Raw genomic sequence first — 15,815 nt, 5'->3', positions numbered from 1 at the left:
CTATCACGCTATCTACAGTCATAAAAGTACAACTAATTCTATTCGAGATCTCAGATCGAGAACTCGGACCGATTTCTAGTATCGTGGACACTGGCCTTTAGAACATAACTTCTAGTGATATTCGATTAACGTAAATTAACCTGAATATTGATTTCTACTGAATATTGATTTCAACTATTTGCTCTGAATATTGATTTCAACTATTTGCTCAGGTTTAAACGTACATAAACTGAGTTTATATTGAACAGCCAATTTTGGCCGTTTAGGGCCGGTTTCCATTCGCCACTTAAACTCGGGTTAACGGGATTGTGGAACTAGGCCTTAGAAATAGTTAAACTACGGTTAAGAAATAAAACTAGCATTTACTATAATTTCAAATGACCAGAGAGAAGAATGAGAGGTGTCACGGCCCGCTTTTAGGTGCCGGAAATAAGTTAGAGCTGGAAGTGAATATTTTTTAATAAACTATAGCTCAAACGACCCCCCGAATGGGTCTCCACCTTGGCGTGGTGGAGGGGCTTATGGTCGCATCCGGGCCCACCCGTTTAAGGGGTGGAGCCGGGTGCGACCAACGAAGAGGGACCCCCCAAGCCAAGGTGTTAATGAAACCGTACCGACGGCTGCGTGGCGCAGGGGGTGCTGCGTCTCGAACGGTTCCCCCGGATACCGGGCGACCTCCGGGGTATTTAGCCAAGCCCCAGCCATTCGCGGCTCTGGTTGGGTGATATCGCGCTTCCGCGGTACTCGTGGGACAAACATGGACATGACTAACAAACATACAGATAAAGACACAACTATGGACAAAGTCCTCCAGGGCGTGGCTTCCTTAGGGAGTGAACGACCGGAGGAAAGCAACTCAGGGGCACCCAAAACCCAAGTTAGATATAGCGGAGCTGCAAGGAAACGCTACAAGAAACAGCTTCAGAGGGAGGGAAAGGCTACTAAAGCCCAAATCCCTCCCGCTGAAGCTGATTCTAGTCCTAGGCCCAGTAGCGGTGGGGCCCTGACTGTGGCGCTTAAACGCGCCCGGCCGGGGAATAACACCCCTAGCCCCAATATTCGCCAGGACAAACGACCCAAGATCAATGATCAAGGGTCATATGCCCAAGCGACCAAAGAGTTTATCAGATTAGCCCTCATTTTGGAGGGCTTTCCTGATAAGAAGCTAGGAGCCGTGGACTGTGGATTGATCAGGAAAATGATCAGAGGGCGTATCCTCGAGTTACCCAAGGGTACAAAAGCCCCCACATTCTCCGGCTCCTGGGAGAGAGACGGAGCCTTTGTTTTCGCGTGCGACGACGAGCAGTCGGGGGACTGGCTAAAAAGCCTATCCACCGAACTGAAGGTGGGGGGAAACTCCCTACGTGTAGTGCCGGTCGACGAGCTGCCTAAACGCCATCGAGTGGTGGTACACGTGGAGGAGCCAGACTTGTCTTCTGAGGAAGCCTTGAGGCTCCTCGGCAGACAAAACGCAGGATTGGCGACCGGAGATTGGATCGTCACCAGGAGGAGCGTGAGTAGGGATGCCACGAGCACCCACTTCGCCTGTCTGATTGGGGATTAGTCTCTGGACGCCCTGAAGTCCTGCAATTTCAGGCCCAGCTGCAGTCTTGGACGGGCAACCGTTAGGCTGCTTGAAAAGGAGTGCGGCAGGAAGCCTGAATCTGTGGAGGGAATACCACGGGAGACTGCCTAAATATGACGGTCTCCACGGTACCCATCACCCAAATTAACTTGCATCACAGTAAAGGCGCCTCGGCTATCCTTGCCAGGAGCACTGCTGCGATGCACACACACCTTGCCATTATCCAGGAGCCTTGGCTCCTGAATAATGCCATCAAAGGTTTGGGCGGCTGTGGAACTATTTTCAGAGCCTGCTCGAACCGCAAACTAAGGACATGCATTGCAGCAAAAGGCCTTAATATCACTTTTCTGCCTCAGCTTAGCAGCGAAGATCTAACTGTCGTCCAGACGAGCATCAACCTGGAGGAGGGGAAGACAATGGACTTACTCATAGGGTCGGCATACATGCCCTATGATTCCTGCGATCCTCCACCTCAGGACAATGTCAAGAACCTGGTTGCCCATGCTGAGGAAGCAGGACTCGAACTCCTCCTGGGCTGTGATGCTAACTCCCACCATGTTAGTTGGGGGAGCTCAAACATCAACCCGAGAGGGGAGAGCCTACATGACTTCATCCTGGACAAGGGACTTATCATCCTAAACAGAGGTACGGAACCTTCCTTCATGTACGCTAGAAGACAGGAGGTAATCGATATTACTATTTGTACCAAGGGCGTGTCTGAACTGGTAAGAGACTGGAGGGTCTTAGACGAACCTTCAGGATCCGATCACAAGCAGACCCGCCTCACCCTTCGCCAGCAACCTACGATCTTGCGGATGCGAAATCCTAGGAAAACGACTTGGGACGGCTTCAGGCTAGACTTGAAGAATAGACTAAGAATAGACTTGAAGAATAGACTACCGTTCCGACGAGATTCCATACCAGGGATAACCTGGAAACTGCCGCGGCTTGCTTAAGCAACGCTATCTCGGATACCTTTGAGGCAAACTGCCCCCTGAAACTTATACGGTCCCAGACCAAAGTTCCCTGGTGGAACAAAGAGCTGTCAAAGCTCAGATCCGAGACCAGGAGACTCTTTAACAGGGCAAGAAACTCTTGCTTATCTTCGCACTGGGAAGCCTTTAGGAACGCCCAACGCAGGTATAGCAAGGAAATAGTCAAAAGTAAACGCAGCAGCTGGAGAGAGTTCTGCGCAAGCATCGAGAGCGCTCCAGAGGCCTCTAAATAGAATACTCAGCTCTGACAATCGCACCCAGTTGGGATGTCTTAAGCGTCCCGACACAGGCTACACAGTCAACCTCACTGAATCCATCGAGCACCTTATGGAGACTCATTTCCCAGGTTTTCGAACGGTTGACAATCTTCCTAACGCCCGTGTGAGACCCAGGCATTGGTGTGTGAATGCTCTCTCCAGAATATGCGTCAATGTCGTTGCCACGGATGGATTCTGTTGCTCGTTGATCAAATGGGCGTAAAGACACGTCCGACCTCCTCCCACATACATCCCTATCTTTCTTTGGAGGCCTGCCCCGGCCCTATCTTAGGGTCCATCCGCCACTGCTATTTGGTACAGTGGGGATTTTAGTATATACTAGAGGGATCTTGGGGGATGTGGTCACTCTACGGCGTTGTGCTCGTCGGTGCCGTTTCATACGGAAGGCCAGTCGGAAGCCAGCATGCACGCGAATACCTCCACCGGGACTTATTTGGTCAGCGAGCGACTTTTCAGGGATTCTCCGTGGCAATCGGCATTGCATCCATCGAGTGAGATACCAACATCGCTCTGGAGTCGCATATCACTGTGTTAAAAAGCAGCATTAGGTGTGAGGTCTGGATAGCTCAGTGGTCTAGAGCAGTTGCCCGGAAATAGTGATGTGCGATTCTGAATCGATCTTCATGAAAATCGATTTTCTCGACGAGAAAAATCGATTTTTTGTATCGATTCCATAGTACCTGATTTTTGAGAGAATCGATTTTTTAAAGCTAGAATCGATTATTTTTTGTGCTGTTTTCTGACATTCTACTGATGTTATGCGGCGTCTACAATGAGATTTTAAGGAGACTTCAAGTATTAAGAGAATACTCGACTGTAATTGGTCAATTTCTTAAGTCTTACGCCTTAAGTCTCCTTTAAATCTCATTGTAGACGACGCATAACCCTTGGTCCACAATCTTGCTTTAAGTGACGGAGTCGTAAGAAACTAACCAATTGTATTCAATTATTCTTCTCATATTCAACTGTGATTGGTTAATTTCTTACGACTCCGTCACTTAAAGCAAGGTTGTGGACCCACACTAACACACACTTTTCGTAAGACGTAATAAATATAGCGGATCGTCGTAGGCTGATAGATTCTCGTTAATGATACGTACATCAAGTTTTATTCGTTATTCGTCATCGTTTTTCTGACATTCTACTGATATCGGTGAGTATTAAGTTTTAAATAGTGAATACTAAGTTTTAAATAGATAATAAAGTTTAAATGTATGCCGTTAACCTCAAATTCACTATCCTTAGCATAGCGCTTTACCCTATTTTTCATATTAATATAGCAGATTGTTATGGGCTAATAGGTTCTAATGATATGCTTTGTGTGTGCATGTGCACGGAACTCTGAATTTAATTTCTAGAAGGAAGAAGGAATTTTTATTAACTTTCATTGGACTCTTTGGGTTTTCATTGGTTTGTCTTTTGTCTCTGACCAGAGTAAGCAGTAAGCAAAAAAAATATCTATTTCAAGTAATGTCGAATAGCATGACCTACTCAATATTACTCAAATAACTTTTTGTACATATAGAAAAAAAAATATTCAACATAATACTAAACAGTGCTTAGCTTAGTGTACTAATCTGCATAAGAAACTATCTTTCGAAGTGACATTCTTTTTATTGCTTTAAAATATGATTGTTTTTGCACTTTGCAGTGTCTGTTAAGTCAAAGAAGAGTTCTACGTGGAAATTTTTTATAAGTGGTGATGGCAGTGCTAAATGCAAAATTTGTCATGTTAACGTTAAAACAGGCGGCAACACGACGAATTTGATGAACCACCTTAAACGAAATCATCTCGAAGTCATCGAAACAGAGCCTGTAATTAAAAAAATGTGTCTGAATTCAGAATCTAACGTATGATATGACTCATTCTGTTGTATACTTTAATGAACAATTTTAATTATTTGAAGACTGAAAGTAGTGAAAGTACTGATTGGTTATTTTAATATATATATTCTCTCATATTCTCTATATTCTAATATAGGCCGAACAAAGTGATGCTGATAATCCTAACAGGGTACAAACTAAAGAGATAGAATGTAGTGAGATTACCGCACTACTTTCAGATTCGTCAAATGTTCCAACCACATTCAGGCCTGCATCTAGATCTGAAGCTTTGTTATCATTTCAATCAAAATCTAAACAACCGAAGATTGACAGTACATTTCAAGATGTACAATCCTTCCGTGGTAAAAATTTAAATTATTTTTATTTTTTCTCTCATGCCTTGTTTTTTGAGTAATTTCGTACCTGCTCTTTATATCAAAACAATATAATATACTATATATATATATATATATATATATATATATATATGTAATATAATAATAATAATAAATATAATATATATATAATAATAAATGTATATATAAATAATAAATGTAAATATAATAAATATATATAAATGTTATTTATTTTTTCAGAAGGAGGTTCCAAAGCTGGTCAAATCACAAACGCTATTTTATTTATGATAGCGAAGGATAACCAGCCTTATCAAATAGTGGAAGACGAAGGATTTCAACATTTTGTTAAAACAGCAATTCCTCTATATAAGATTCCTAGCCGAAAATCGATCACACGTCTGATGGAAGAAAAATACGAATTATTATCCATGGTTATCAAATCGAAGCTTTCGGTTGCGGATGCAATAACGTTAACATCAGACGTCTGGACGGATACTTTGAATACACGAAGTTATTTAGGAATGACTGCACACTTTATATCGGAAGATAAACTAGAATCCGTTATGCTAGGCGTAACTCCACTCGAAGAACGACATACAGCGGATTATTTGAGCGAATGGTTGCTGCATACCTGTACACAATGGAGAATCGCGACAGAGAAAGTTGTCGCTGTTGTAACAGATAACGGTGCAAACATATTGAAGGCTGTCACTGACAGTTTCGGAAAACAAAAACACATAGTATGCTTCGCTCACACTTTGAATCTCGTTGCATCCAAGGTCATCGATGGAGAACCGATGATTCACGCTTTATGCGAGAAGGTAAAAGCACTTGTCACGTTTTTTAAACAATCTGTAGCAGCGGCGGATGAGCTTAGGAAATACACTGATAAAAAACTGATTCAAAGTGTTTCCACCAGATGGAATTCGACATACTTTATGCTCGATCGATTTATTGAAATATCAGAAAGCGTCAGCGCAGTACTACTCAAATTTCCCAAATCGCCTGTAATGTTAACAGCAAGTGAATTGCAGCTTGCAAAAGAGACGGTCCAGATATTGAAGCCTGTCGAAAGCGCATCGCGAGAAGCGTGTGGACAAATTTATGTAACGGCCAGCAGAGTCATCCCTTTAATAAACTTTGTGAAAAATAAAATCGATACATCAGAGACGAATTTGACCACAAGCGGAGGAATTAAGTTAAGAGTGCTACTTTTGGACAGTTTTGAGAAGAGATTCGGAAAAGTCGAATACATTACTCTTCTCGCTGTTTCAACAATCCTGGATCCAAGGTTCAAAAAATTGTATTTTAATAGTCCACTCGCGTACTCACAAGCGATGCAAAAGATTATAAAAGAGATGAAATTAATTTCTAAAGAATCACTAAATGTTCAAAATAAAGAAAACTTTACTCCAGAAAAAGAGCTCCCCAACGATGATAGTCTCTGGTCTTACCACGAGAGCCTCCTCAGTAAATATCAGACAGTTAATGAAGAAGAAACCTCTTCTCAAAGTGAAATGCCAGCAGATCTGAAACATTACCTGAATCAATCGACATCTAAATTGAATGATGACCCTTTGAAATACTGGTACAATAATAATATGTATCCGATATTAAGTAAGGTAGCACGTCGTTATCTATCTGCAGTAGCAACATCTGTCCCGTCAGAACGCTTATTTTCAAAGGCAGGTAATATTGTAACCGAACGTCGAAACAGGCTTTCACCAACACATTTACAACAATTGTTGTTTCTTTCGTCGCTTTCATTTAAAGACTGGCTCAATGATTAATAAAGAAAATTGAAAAAGATCAATGCGTTATTTAAAGTATTTATCTTACACCTTTCAAAACCTACTTAACTCCTGAACTAGTAATCGTCGGTCCTCCAAGGTTTGCGGCTTTAGCTAGAATTCGATTCTACACTCGACTAAAATTGTCGACTCGCAAAGGATCTCGGCCTCGGCTCTCTTTAGGATTAGCTCGACCAGCTTGAATTCCCGAAGGTCTGCTATGATTTTTTAAGTAAAAAAAGTACACTTTAATTAATTTCTTTACGTTTCGGCATATTTCTTCTTTTATAATGTAAAAAAAATCGATTTTCATGAGATCGATTTTTTGTATTCCGATTTTTATGAGAATCGATTTTTACATGTGCGATTCAAAATCGATTCAAAAATCGATTTTTATCATACGATCGCACATCACTACCCGGAAAGCGAAAGACTCGGGTTCGATTCCCGATCCAGCCACTTGCGCTTCACATATCTTTCTAGTCTGCGAATATTGTTTTCTAGCAATTATTCGTTAGGCTGAAAAATGTGTGAATGCTCTCTCCACAGGATATGCGTCAATGCCGTTGCCACGGATGGATTCTGTCGCTCGTTGATCAAATGGGCGTAAAGACACGTCCGATCTCCTCCCACATACATCCCTATCTTTCTCTGGAGGCCTGCCCTGGCCCTATCTTAGGGTCCATCTGCCACTGCTATTTGGTACAGTGAGGATTTTAGTATATACTAGAGGGATCTTGGGGGATGTGGTCACTCTACGGCGTTGTGCTCGTCGGTGCCGTTTCATACGGAAGGCCAGTCGGAAGCCAGCATGCACGCGAATATCTCCACCGGCACTTATTTGGTCAGCGAGCGACCTTTTCAAGGATCCTCCATGGCAATCGGCATTGCATCCATCGAGCAAGATACCAACATCGCTCTGGAGTCGCATATCGCTGTGTTAAAAAGCAGCATTAGGTGTGAGGTTTGGATAGCTCAGTGGTCTAGAACAGTTGCCCGGAAAGCGAAAGACTCGGGTTCAATTCCCGATCCAGCCACTTGCGCCTCACATATTTTTCTAGTCCGCGAATATTGTTTTCTAGCAATTATTCGTTAGGCTGAAAAATGTGTGAATGCTCTCTCCACAGGATATGCGTCGATGCCGTTGCCACTGATGGATCCATCGAGTGGGATACCAACATCGCTCTGGAGTCGCATATCGCTGTGTTAAAAAGCAGCATTAGGTGTGAGGTTTGGATAGCTCAGTGGTCTAGAACAGTTGCCCGGAAAGCGAAAGACTCGGGTTCGATTCCCGATCCAGCCACTTGCGCCTCACATATTTTTCTAGTCCGCGAATATTGTTTTCTAGCAATTATTCGTTAGGCTGAAAAATGTGTGAATGCTCTCTCCACAGGATATGCATCGATGCCGTTGCCACTGATGGATCCATCGAGTGGGATACCAACATCGCTCTGGAGTCACATATCACTGTGTTAAAAAGCAGAATTAGGTGTGAGGTCTGAATAGCTCAGTGGTCTAGAGCAATTGGCCGGAAAGCGAAAGACTCGGGTTCGATTCCCGATCCAGCCACTTGCGCCTCACATATTTTTCTAGTCTGCGAATATTGTATTCTAGCAATTATTCGTTAGGCTGAAAAATGTGTGAATGTTCTCTCCACTGGATATATGTCAATGCCGTTGCCACGGATGGATTCTGTCGCTCGTTGATCAAATGGGCGTAAAGATACGTCCGACCTCCTCCCACATACATCCCTATCTTTCTCTGGAGGCCTGCCCCGGCCCTATCTTAGGGTCCATCCGCCACTGCTATTTGGTACAGTGGGGATTTTAGTATATACTAGAAGGATCTTGGGGGATGTGGTCACTCTACGGCGTTGTGCTCGTCGGTGCCGTCCGGAGAATCCCTGAAAGATCGCTCGCTGACCAAATAAGTGCCGGTGAAGGTATTCGCGTGCATGCTGGCTTCCGACTGGCCTTCGGTATGAAACGGGACTATAGTTTAATGCCGATTCCAGAGAAAGATAGGGATGCATGTGGGAGGAGGTCGGACGTGTCTTTACGCCCATTTGATCAACGAGCGACAGAATCCATCCGTGGCAACGGCATTGACGCATATCCTGTGGAGAGAGCATTCACACATTTTTCAGCCTAACGAATAATTGCTAGAAAACAATATTCGCAGACTAGAAAAATATGTGAGGCGCAAGTGGCTGGATCGGGAATCGAACCCGAGTCTTTCGCTTTCCGGGCAACTGCTCTAGACCACTGAGCTATCTAGACCTCACAGCTATCCAGACCTCACACCTAATGCTGCTTTTGAACACAGTGATATGCGATTCCAGAGCGATGTTGGTATCTCACTCGATGGATGCAATGCCGATTGCCACGGAGAATGCCTATCTTTCTCTAGCGAAGATAGTCCATCCCAAAGGTGTTGAATGGGCTGTTAAAACCTTCAAGCCTTATAAATCACCTGGACCAGACGGGATTTATCCCGCCTGTTTACAAGAGGGTTTAAGTCTTTTGATAGGCCCCCTAGTTAAAGTGCTTAGGGCTAGCATAGCCCTTAGACACGTGCCCCTTGTCTGGAGTGGCACCAGAGTCACTTTTATACCTAAACCAGGCAGAAACGGCCATATCTTGGCCAAAGACTTCAGACCCATTAGCCTTACCTCCTTTGTTTTGAAGACACTGGAGAGACTGATAGACAGCCATATTAGGACATATCCCCTTACTACCCGATCGCTGGCACTTTCTCAATACGCCTATAGGGCGGGCAGATCCACGGATACTGCCCTTCATCACCTTGTGAGCAAGATTGAGACACAGCTGGCGACTGGTGGGTATGCCCTAGAATTATTTCTGGATATTGAGGGGGCATTTGATACCACCTCATATACAGCGATCAAAGAGGCTATGCACAGGCATCACATCCCCGAAACTCTGATCGACTGGACGCAAAGCATGCTATTGGACAGAGTTCTGACTGTTGACTATGGAGATAAAACTTTGAGTGGTCTCCCGGCCAGAGGTTGCCCGCAGGGCGGCGTTCTCTCTCCGTTCTTGTGGTGCCTGGTGGTAGACGAACTTCTGGTCAAATTACAAGAAGCGGGCCTTCTCGTTTGTGGCTATGCGGATGACGTGGCTGCAATCGTGAGAGGCAGCTTTCTCTCAACTCTTAAGGAGCTCATGGATAAAGCACTTAAGATTATTCAAAACTGGTGTCAAGCCAAAGGTCTCACGATTAATCCGTCTAAGACCGAGGCCATGATTTTTACCAAAAAATACAAGCCCGAACCTATAGGGCCTTTGAGGCTCTGGGGCAAAGAGTTACCATACACTTCTTCGGTGAAGTAGCTGGGGATACATCTTGATCCCAAACTAAGCTGGAAATTTCATCTTGAAGTCAAACGTAAGAAATTTTACACCTCCATGTGGGCATGTAGAAGGGTTGTAGGTAAAACGTGGGGCATTAAACCCAATATTGCCCTCTGGATCTACAAAGCCATTCTACTGCCCCGTCTCACATATGCTGCGGTGGTCTGGTGGCCCAGGGTGGAGAAAGTGGGGGTCAGGAACCTACTCAGAAACCTACAGGGTTGTTACCTCAGGGCGGCGATGGGGGCCATGAAAATCACTCCTACAGAGGCGCTTGAGATTGCACTCTGTCTTCCTCCCCTGGACCGCTTTATTATCAGCACAGCCAAACTTTCTGCCTACAGACTAAAGTGTCAGGGTGAGTGGAGAGGACGGCATCTTGGTCATGTCAGGCTATCGTTCCTCCATGAACACCCATTCTCTCTGCTGCAGGATAGAATACCTAGGAAATCCCAGGTCTCTAAGTTCTTCAAAACCCAGATACCTTCTAGGGAAGATTGGAGTAAACCAGAACGAATCTGCCGGCCAAACTGGGACATCTGGTACACGGATGGCTCGGGGGCGGAAGGACGATTTGGAGCTGGAGTCTACGGCTCAAGGACTAACCACAAGGAATCTTACTCCCTAGAGGAGCTGGTCACGGTTTTCCAAGCTGAGGTTCTAGCAATCCTTGAGTGCGCAAACACCTTAACCTTAGTTAAAGCCACCAATAGAAATATACTCATCTACTCCGATAGTAGGGCAGCCATTAACGCTCTAGCCAAGACCACCACTGAGTCCTCGGTAGTTTGGGACTGCATGCTAGCGCTCAACAGACTAGGCGAATCCAATAGGATCACCTTAGCCTGGGTTCCCGGTCATCAGGGAATTCATGGCAATGAAGTGGCGGACGGCCTGGCAAAGCTAGGCACCCTCGAGGTCCCGGCTAGACAAGTCGTCGACGTCCCCTTTACCATAGATAAAAGACTCATCAAAGAGTCTCTGAAACGGGAACATCTGGTTTCGTGGGGCCAGATTCAGGGCTGTCATCAAGCCAAGTTATTGCTAAACCAACCCCTTTCTAAAAGGAGGGATGAACTCCTAACTATGAACAGAAAGAAGCTCAATATCTCCATTGGCCTGCTCACGGGCCATGTGGCCCTCAGGGCCCACTTATTCAATCTCGGTCTGGCCGAGCGGAAAGACTGCCGACTATGCGGCGAAGAAAAAGAGGACAGCATTCACATTCTGTGCTACTGCCCCGCACTTGCTCTTAGGAGATACACACTCTGGGGTCACATATTCGTTGAACCCAGTGCATTACAAAACGTGAGGGTGGGCAATCTACATAACCTTCTTGTAAGGGCCAAATTGGATCGCCACTTATAACCTCAGACAACCACGGGGTTACAGAAGATCTTTTAGATCTAAGTGACATCAGGGACTGATCTAGCCCCACCCGTTTTTATTACTACTACTACTACTACTACATAGCTCAAACGATTGCTCCTTAATTGCTCCGTTCGAATCTACAATTGCTCCCCTTCTAAAATTAATATTTTTTTAAATATTTGCAAAAAACGTAAAATTGACTATTTTTACTGAAAAACATATTTCTAATGGTTTTCGGCAATTATATCCGGTATAAAACGATTGCTCCCTATTGCTCCATCATTAGTTTAACGATTATTGCATTATTTTATCGAAAATTAATAAATAAATCATTTCACAAATGACGACGACGCCACCTGTGGGCCACTTATCGGAACTAAATGTTTTATATATATAATAGTTTTTGGCAATTATATCCAATATAAAACGATTGCTCCTTAAGGGTCGGCTGGAGTGACGGGCAAACTCCGAATTGATATTGGAGACCTCACGCGGTGACAAAGCGAAACTCTGGTTTCAGGGTTACCAATCTGAGAAATAAATTCTCGGTCTCTATGTAGAGGTGTATGTCCGTATACGTACAAACACCATTGCATTGCTCGCGCGGACGCACCGCAGAGAAGAAAGAGAGAAAAGGATCGACAATCATGATCCTTGTTCCTCTAGCATATCGTTTTACAGCCGAGATATGGCCTGAAAATGCTTTCTGGCCTCTCGTGGCAGAAAGCAGTAATGCAACAAGACTAATGGGCACTCACTTTTTGTGAATTTTATATTTGCATATATACATATGTGTATATATATGTTTAAATTATAGTTAAAATTATATATGCGATTAGATATTATATGTTGATAAATAATAACAGAATTATAGATAATAGGGTGAACAAATATATAATATGTAAGATACGGGTGTCTATTAGACTTGGTAATTCATTGCTTTCTCACATTATCGATACTTCGTACATCATGCTAATGGTATAGAGAGGTAGCGTGATGTTAATCTTTATTTGATATTATTTTTTAGCAACCGTACCATAGTATTATAAATCAATAATGACATTTTTTCAATTATATCGATATATAAACATATATACTGGTACGTAATTGGTAATTGCAAATTCCATATTTTTTCTTAAAAACAACTGTATGTTTTCTTTACACCAATTGATTACTCTCATTGTTTTGTACATAAAAGTATTAAGGTAAGATAATCGAAAAATGAATATTTTACTAGATATCTTATGGTTTATGTAAAATTAAGAAATTATTGCAAGCCTTATAACTCGAAAAGTACTCAATGAAGAAATACTTTATTATAGTGTTTTGGAAAGCTCTCGAGGCAAGCTACAAGAATATGCAAAAGTATATAGGGTGTCCCATTTAAAAAGTTGGAGGTGACTTTCACGTGACCTTCAAACGACTTTTCAAGGTAAAACTAATGACACCATCTTATGGCTCCCCTTAAAACCATACAACTTTTGTTTAAAACATTTTCACCGAAACTGCCATGGTTTCGGGATATTCGAGTGTGAAAGTTAAAATGGGACACCCTGTATATCATATATATGGTGTAAGAAAACGCTATGTTTACAACATTTTTTTCATGACCACCATCTTTGTAACAATTTTAAACCATAATTTTATTTATGTACATAATTGTATCAAATGCATTTATACATTTATATTGTGCAATTGAATTATACAATTATGTTATAAAATTTCTTATTTGTCTATTTAATAAAAAGCATTATATATTTATATATGATTTAATAAATGGATATTATATATTTACACCTTCTTTTATCTTATCCTTTCTCCTCCTCTCTTATTGATGATCTTTATAAAATTGTATGTTACAATTACAAAATTTTCATATATATTACTTCTTTTATAATATTATTTACGTAAGTGTTATTATTATTATTATTATTATTATTATTATTATTATTATTATTATTATTATTATTTCATCTTGTGCCATCTTAAATTAAACAAGTTTAGAGTCTCGTGTGTCATTTCATGCATACATTTTGAGCTTATTTATATGTAACGTTTTAATGTTATTCTAACTATGCACGCGAAAAAAACATAATTATATAGATAAATGTATCCGTGTTAGTTATCTTTTATTATGGAAAAATAGGATGTGTTGCGCGAAAAATCGAGCGCATGGACGGACACGAATAGCGTATTACAGAGAGGTTTATAATTAATTCTGGAAAATAACTTTTCGAAACATAACTTAATCATATATGGTTGGATTCGTAAAAAATAACCTTTCACTTGGTGATAAAGAAATTTCACAATTTAAAAAAAATATATTTAGTGGTGGGGGTATTTTGAAAAATAAGGTATATTAAAAATGGGGGTATATTAAAAAACTGAAAATTTTTTTTTGTTATTATTGTAAAGTACTCTTGAAGCCATTTAATTTTCAATTTGAAAATTTTTTTCTATCTCTTATAGTTTCTGAAATATTCATCTCGAAAGGAAAAAACCGATTTTTTTCAAAGAGGTGTTTTACCCCCTAGACACGCGTATGGGCACGTATAAAAAAATACGTGTCCCTTATTTTTGTCTAGAAAACAACATATTAAAAGCTCATCAAAATCGGAGGGGGACACTTCCGTGCCTTTCCTTGTAAGTCCTGACTTTTTAAATCTTTTCTGTCGTTCTACATATGCTGCTTCTATTGTTATTTTTTCAGGTGTATCCGTCAAAATGCGTGATCTTCCCTTTCTTCTACCCCTTGACCCTTCCTTTCGCGGAGGTGCTTTAGAAAAAGGTCTTATCATTTCAGGTGAACAAATCGATTTAGATAATGCAGCATTTTCAATTAAAGTTGATGGCTCTCTATTTTGGACAGCTGATGCACTAGCTTCTGGTGGCGGTTGTTCTATTCGCATTTGAGTTGGATTATCCCCCTCCTCTCATTCTTCACCTCCCCCCAACCCTGTCAATACTCTCAACCCTCCTCTCAATCCTACTACTTACCAAGATGCGCTCAACCTTATCACCTCTTTCATTATCGAGCTCTCGCCTTTACTCGCCTCCCTCAATATTTCTGAACTTATTCCTGCCGTCACTCAGCTTATTCGCAATCTCTCTGTTAATTCATCCAATATTCCTTCAGTTTCGACTAAAGATGACTAGCAATTCTACGTGCAAGAATATTACTCTATTTCAATGGAACTGCCACGGCATCCTTAATAAAAGGGACTCACTTGCTCAAATCGGAAACCAATTTGATATCCTTGCCATTTCGGAAACTTGGCTCTCTCCGGACAAAAGCTTTTATTTGAACAGTTACAACATTCTGCGGAAGGACGGACCTTCTAGCAAATCCGGTGGTGTACTGCTGGCGATCAGGAACTCTATCTCTTTTACCAAGCTCGATTCCATCTTTTCTTCGGACGGTGTTCTTGAGGCGGTTGGAGCTAAGATCTCTTCCTCACAGTACGATATTTATATTCTCTCTATTTATAGACATCCTGGCAATTCCTCTCTTTCTATATGGAAAGAACTTTTCAATTCAGTTCCTTCTTCCGGGCAGATGATCATCACAGGCGACTTTAACGCACATCATACATCCTGGGGCTGCAACCGATCCGATCCCATAGGTACCTCACTCTTTAACTCTACTCAAGATTTCTCTCTCTTTCCAGTCAATGATGGCTCCCCTACATTTATCTCCTACTCTATTCACTCTTCCTCAGTCATCGATTTAACTTTCGTCTCTCCCGATTTAGCTCCTTATTGTTCTTGGAATTCCTATGACGACTCCCTTGGTAGTGACCACATTCCATCTATTGTCACAATCGATCATCCTATCCAAACTCGCTCTTTTTTCACTCACAAGCTCCGCACCTCCAAGATCAACAAAAAACTCCTTTTCACCTCCTTCTCACGCTCCTTTCCACTCCTCTCCGCCCAGTTGGTCTCTAGCATTTCTCCAATAGAGAAGTATTTCATCTTCTGTAATTTTCTCAAAGATATTGTTGTGTCTCTTCTTCCAGAACAAAAAGCTGCTACCAAGCATATACAGCAATATACAGCTCTTCCTATAAAGATCGTAGAAGTAATAATCCGGACAATAGAGCTCAATCTTCCTCCTTCGCTCATCCTCCTGCTCCTTGGTGGAATGAGCAATGCTCTGAAGCAATCGAAAATAGAAAACAAGCCCTTCGCACATTCCGCAGGAATCCTTCACGTCTCAACTACATTAACCTTAAAAAA

The 15,815-nt window shown here is 42.1% G+C and overlaps 1 protein-coding gene and 1 pseudogene across 1 annotated transcript; both read left to right on the top strand.

Moving 5' to 3' along the window:
* The first annotated feature begins 778 nt into the window (after positions 1-778).
* Positions 779-1,696, top strand: LOC145967190 (uncharacterized; annotated as a pseudogene).
* An 8,563-nt stretch (positions 1,697-10,259) lies between these two features.
* Positions 10,260-11,573, top strand: LOC145967189 (uncharacterized). The gene has a single exon (XM_083091842.1). The coding sequence runs from the start codon at positions 10,260-10,262 to the stop codon at positions 11,571-11,573; it is 1,314 nt and encodes a 437-aa protein (XP_082947968.1).
* Positions 11,574-15,815: the final 4,242 nt, after the last annotated feature.

This window comes from Camponotus vicinus, unplaced genomic scaffold, assembly GCF_025532165.1.
Source record: "Camponotus vicinus isolate PSW18456_S1 unplaced genomic scaffold, iyCamVici1.0 SCAF_2, whole genome shotgun sequence".
NCBI classification, from domain to species: Eukaryota; Metazoa; Arthropoda; class Insecta; order Hymenoptera; family Formicidae; genus Camponotus; species Camponotus vicinus.
The sequence above is the reverse complement of the archived record's forward strand: the minus strand, read 5'-3'. Positions and strand labels throughout refer to the sequence as shown.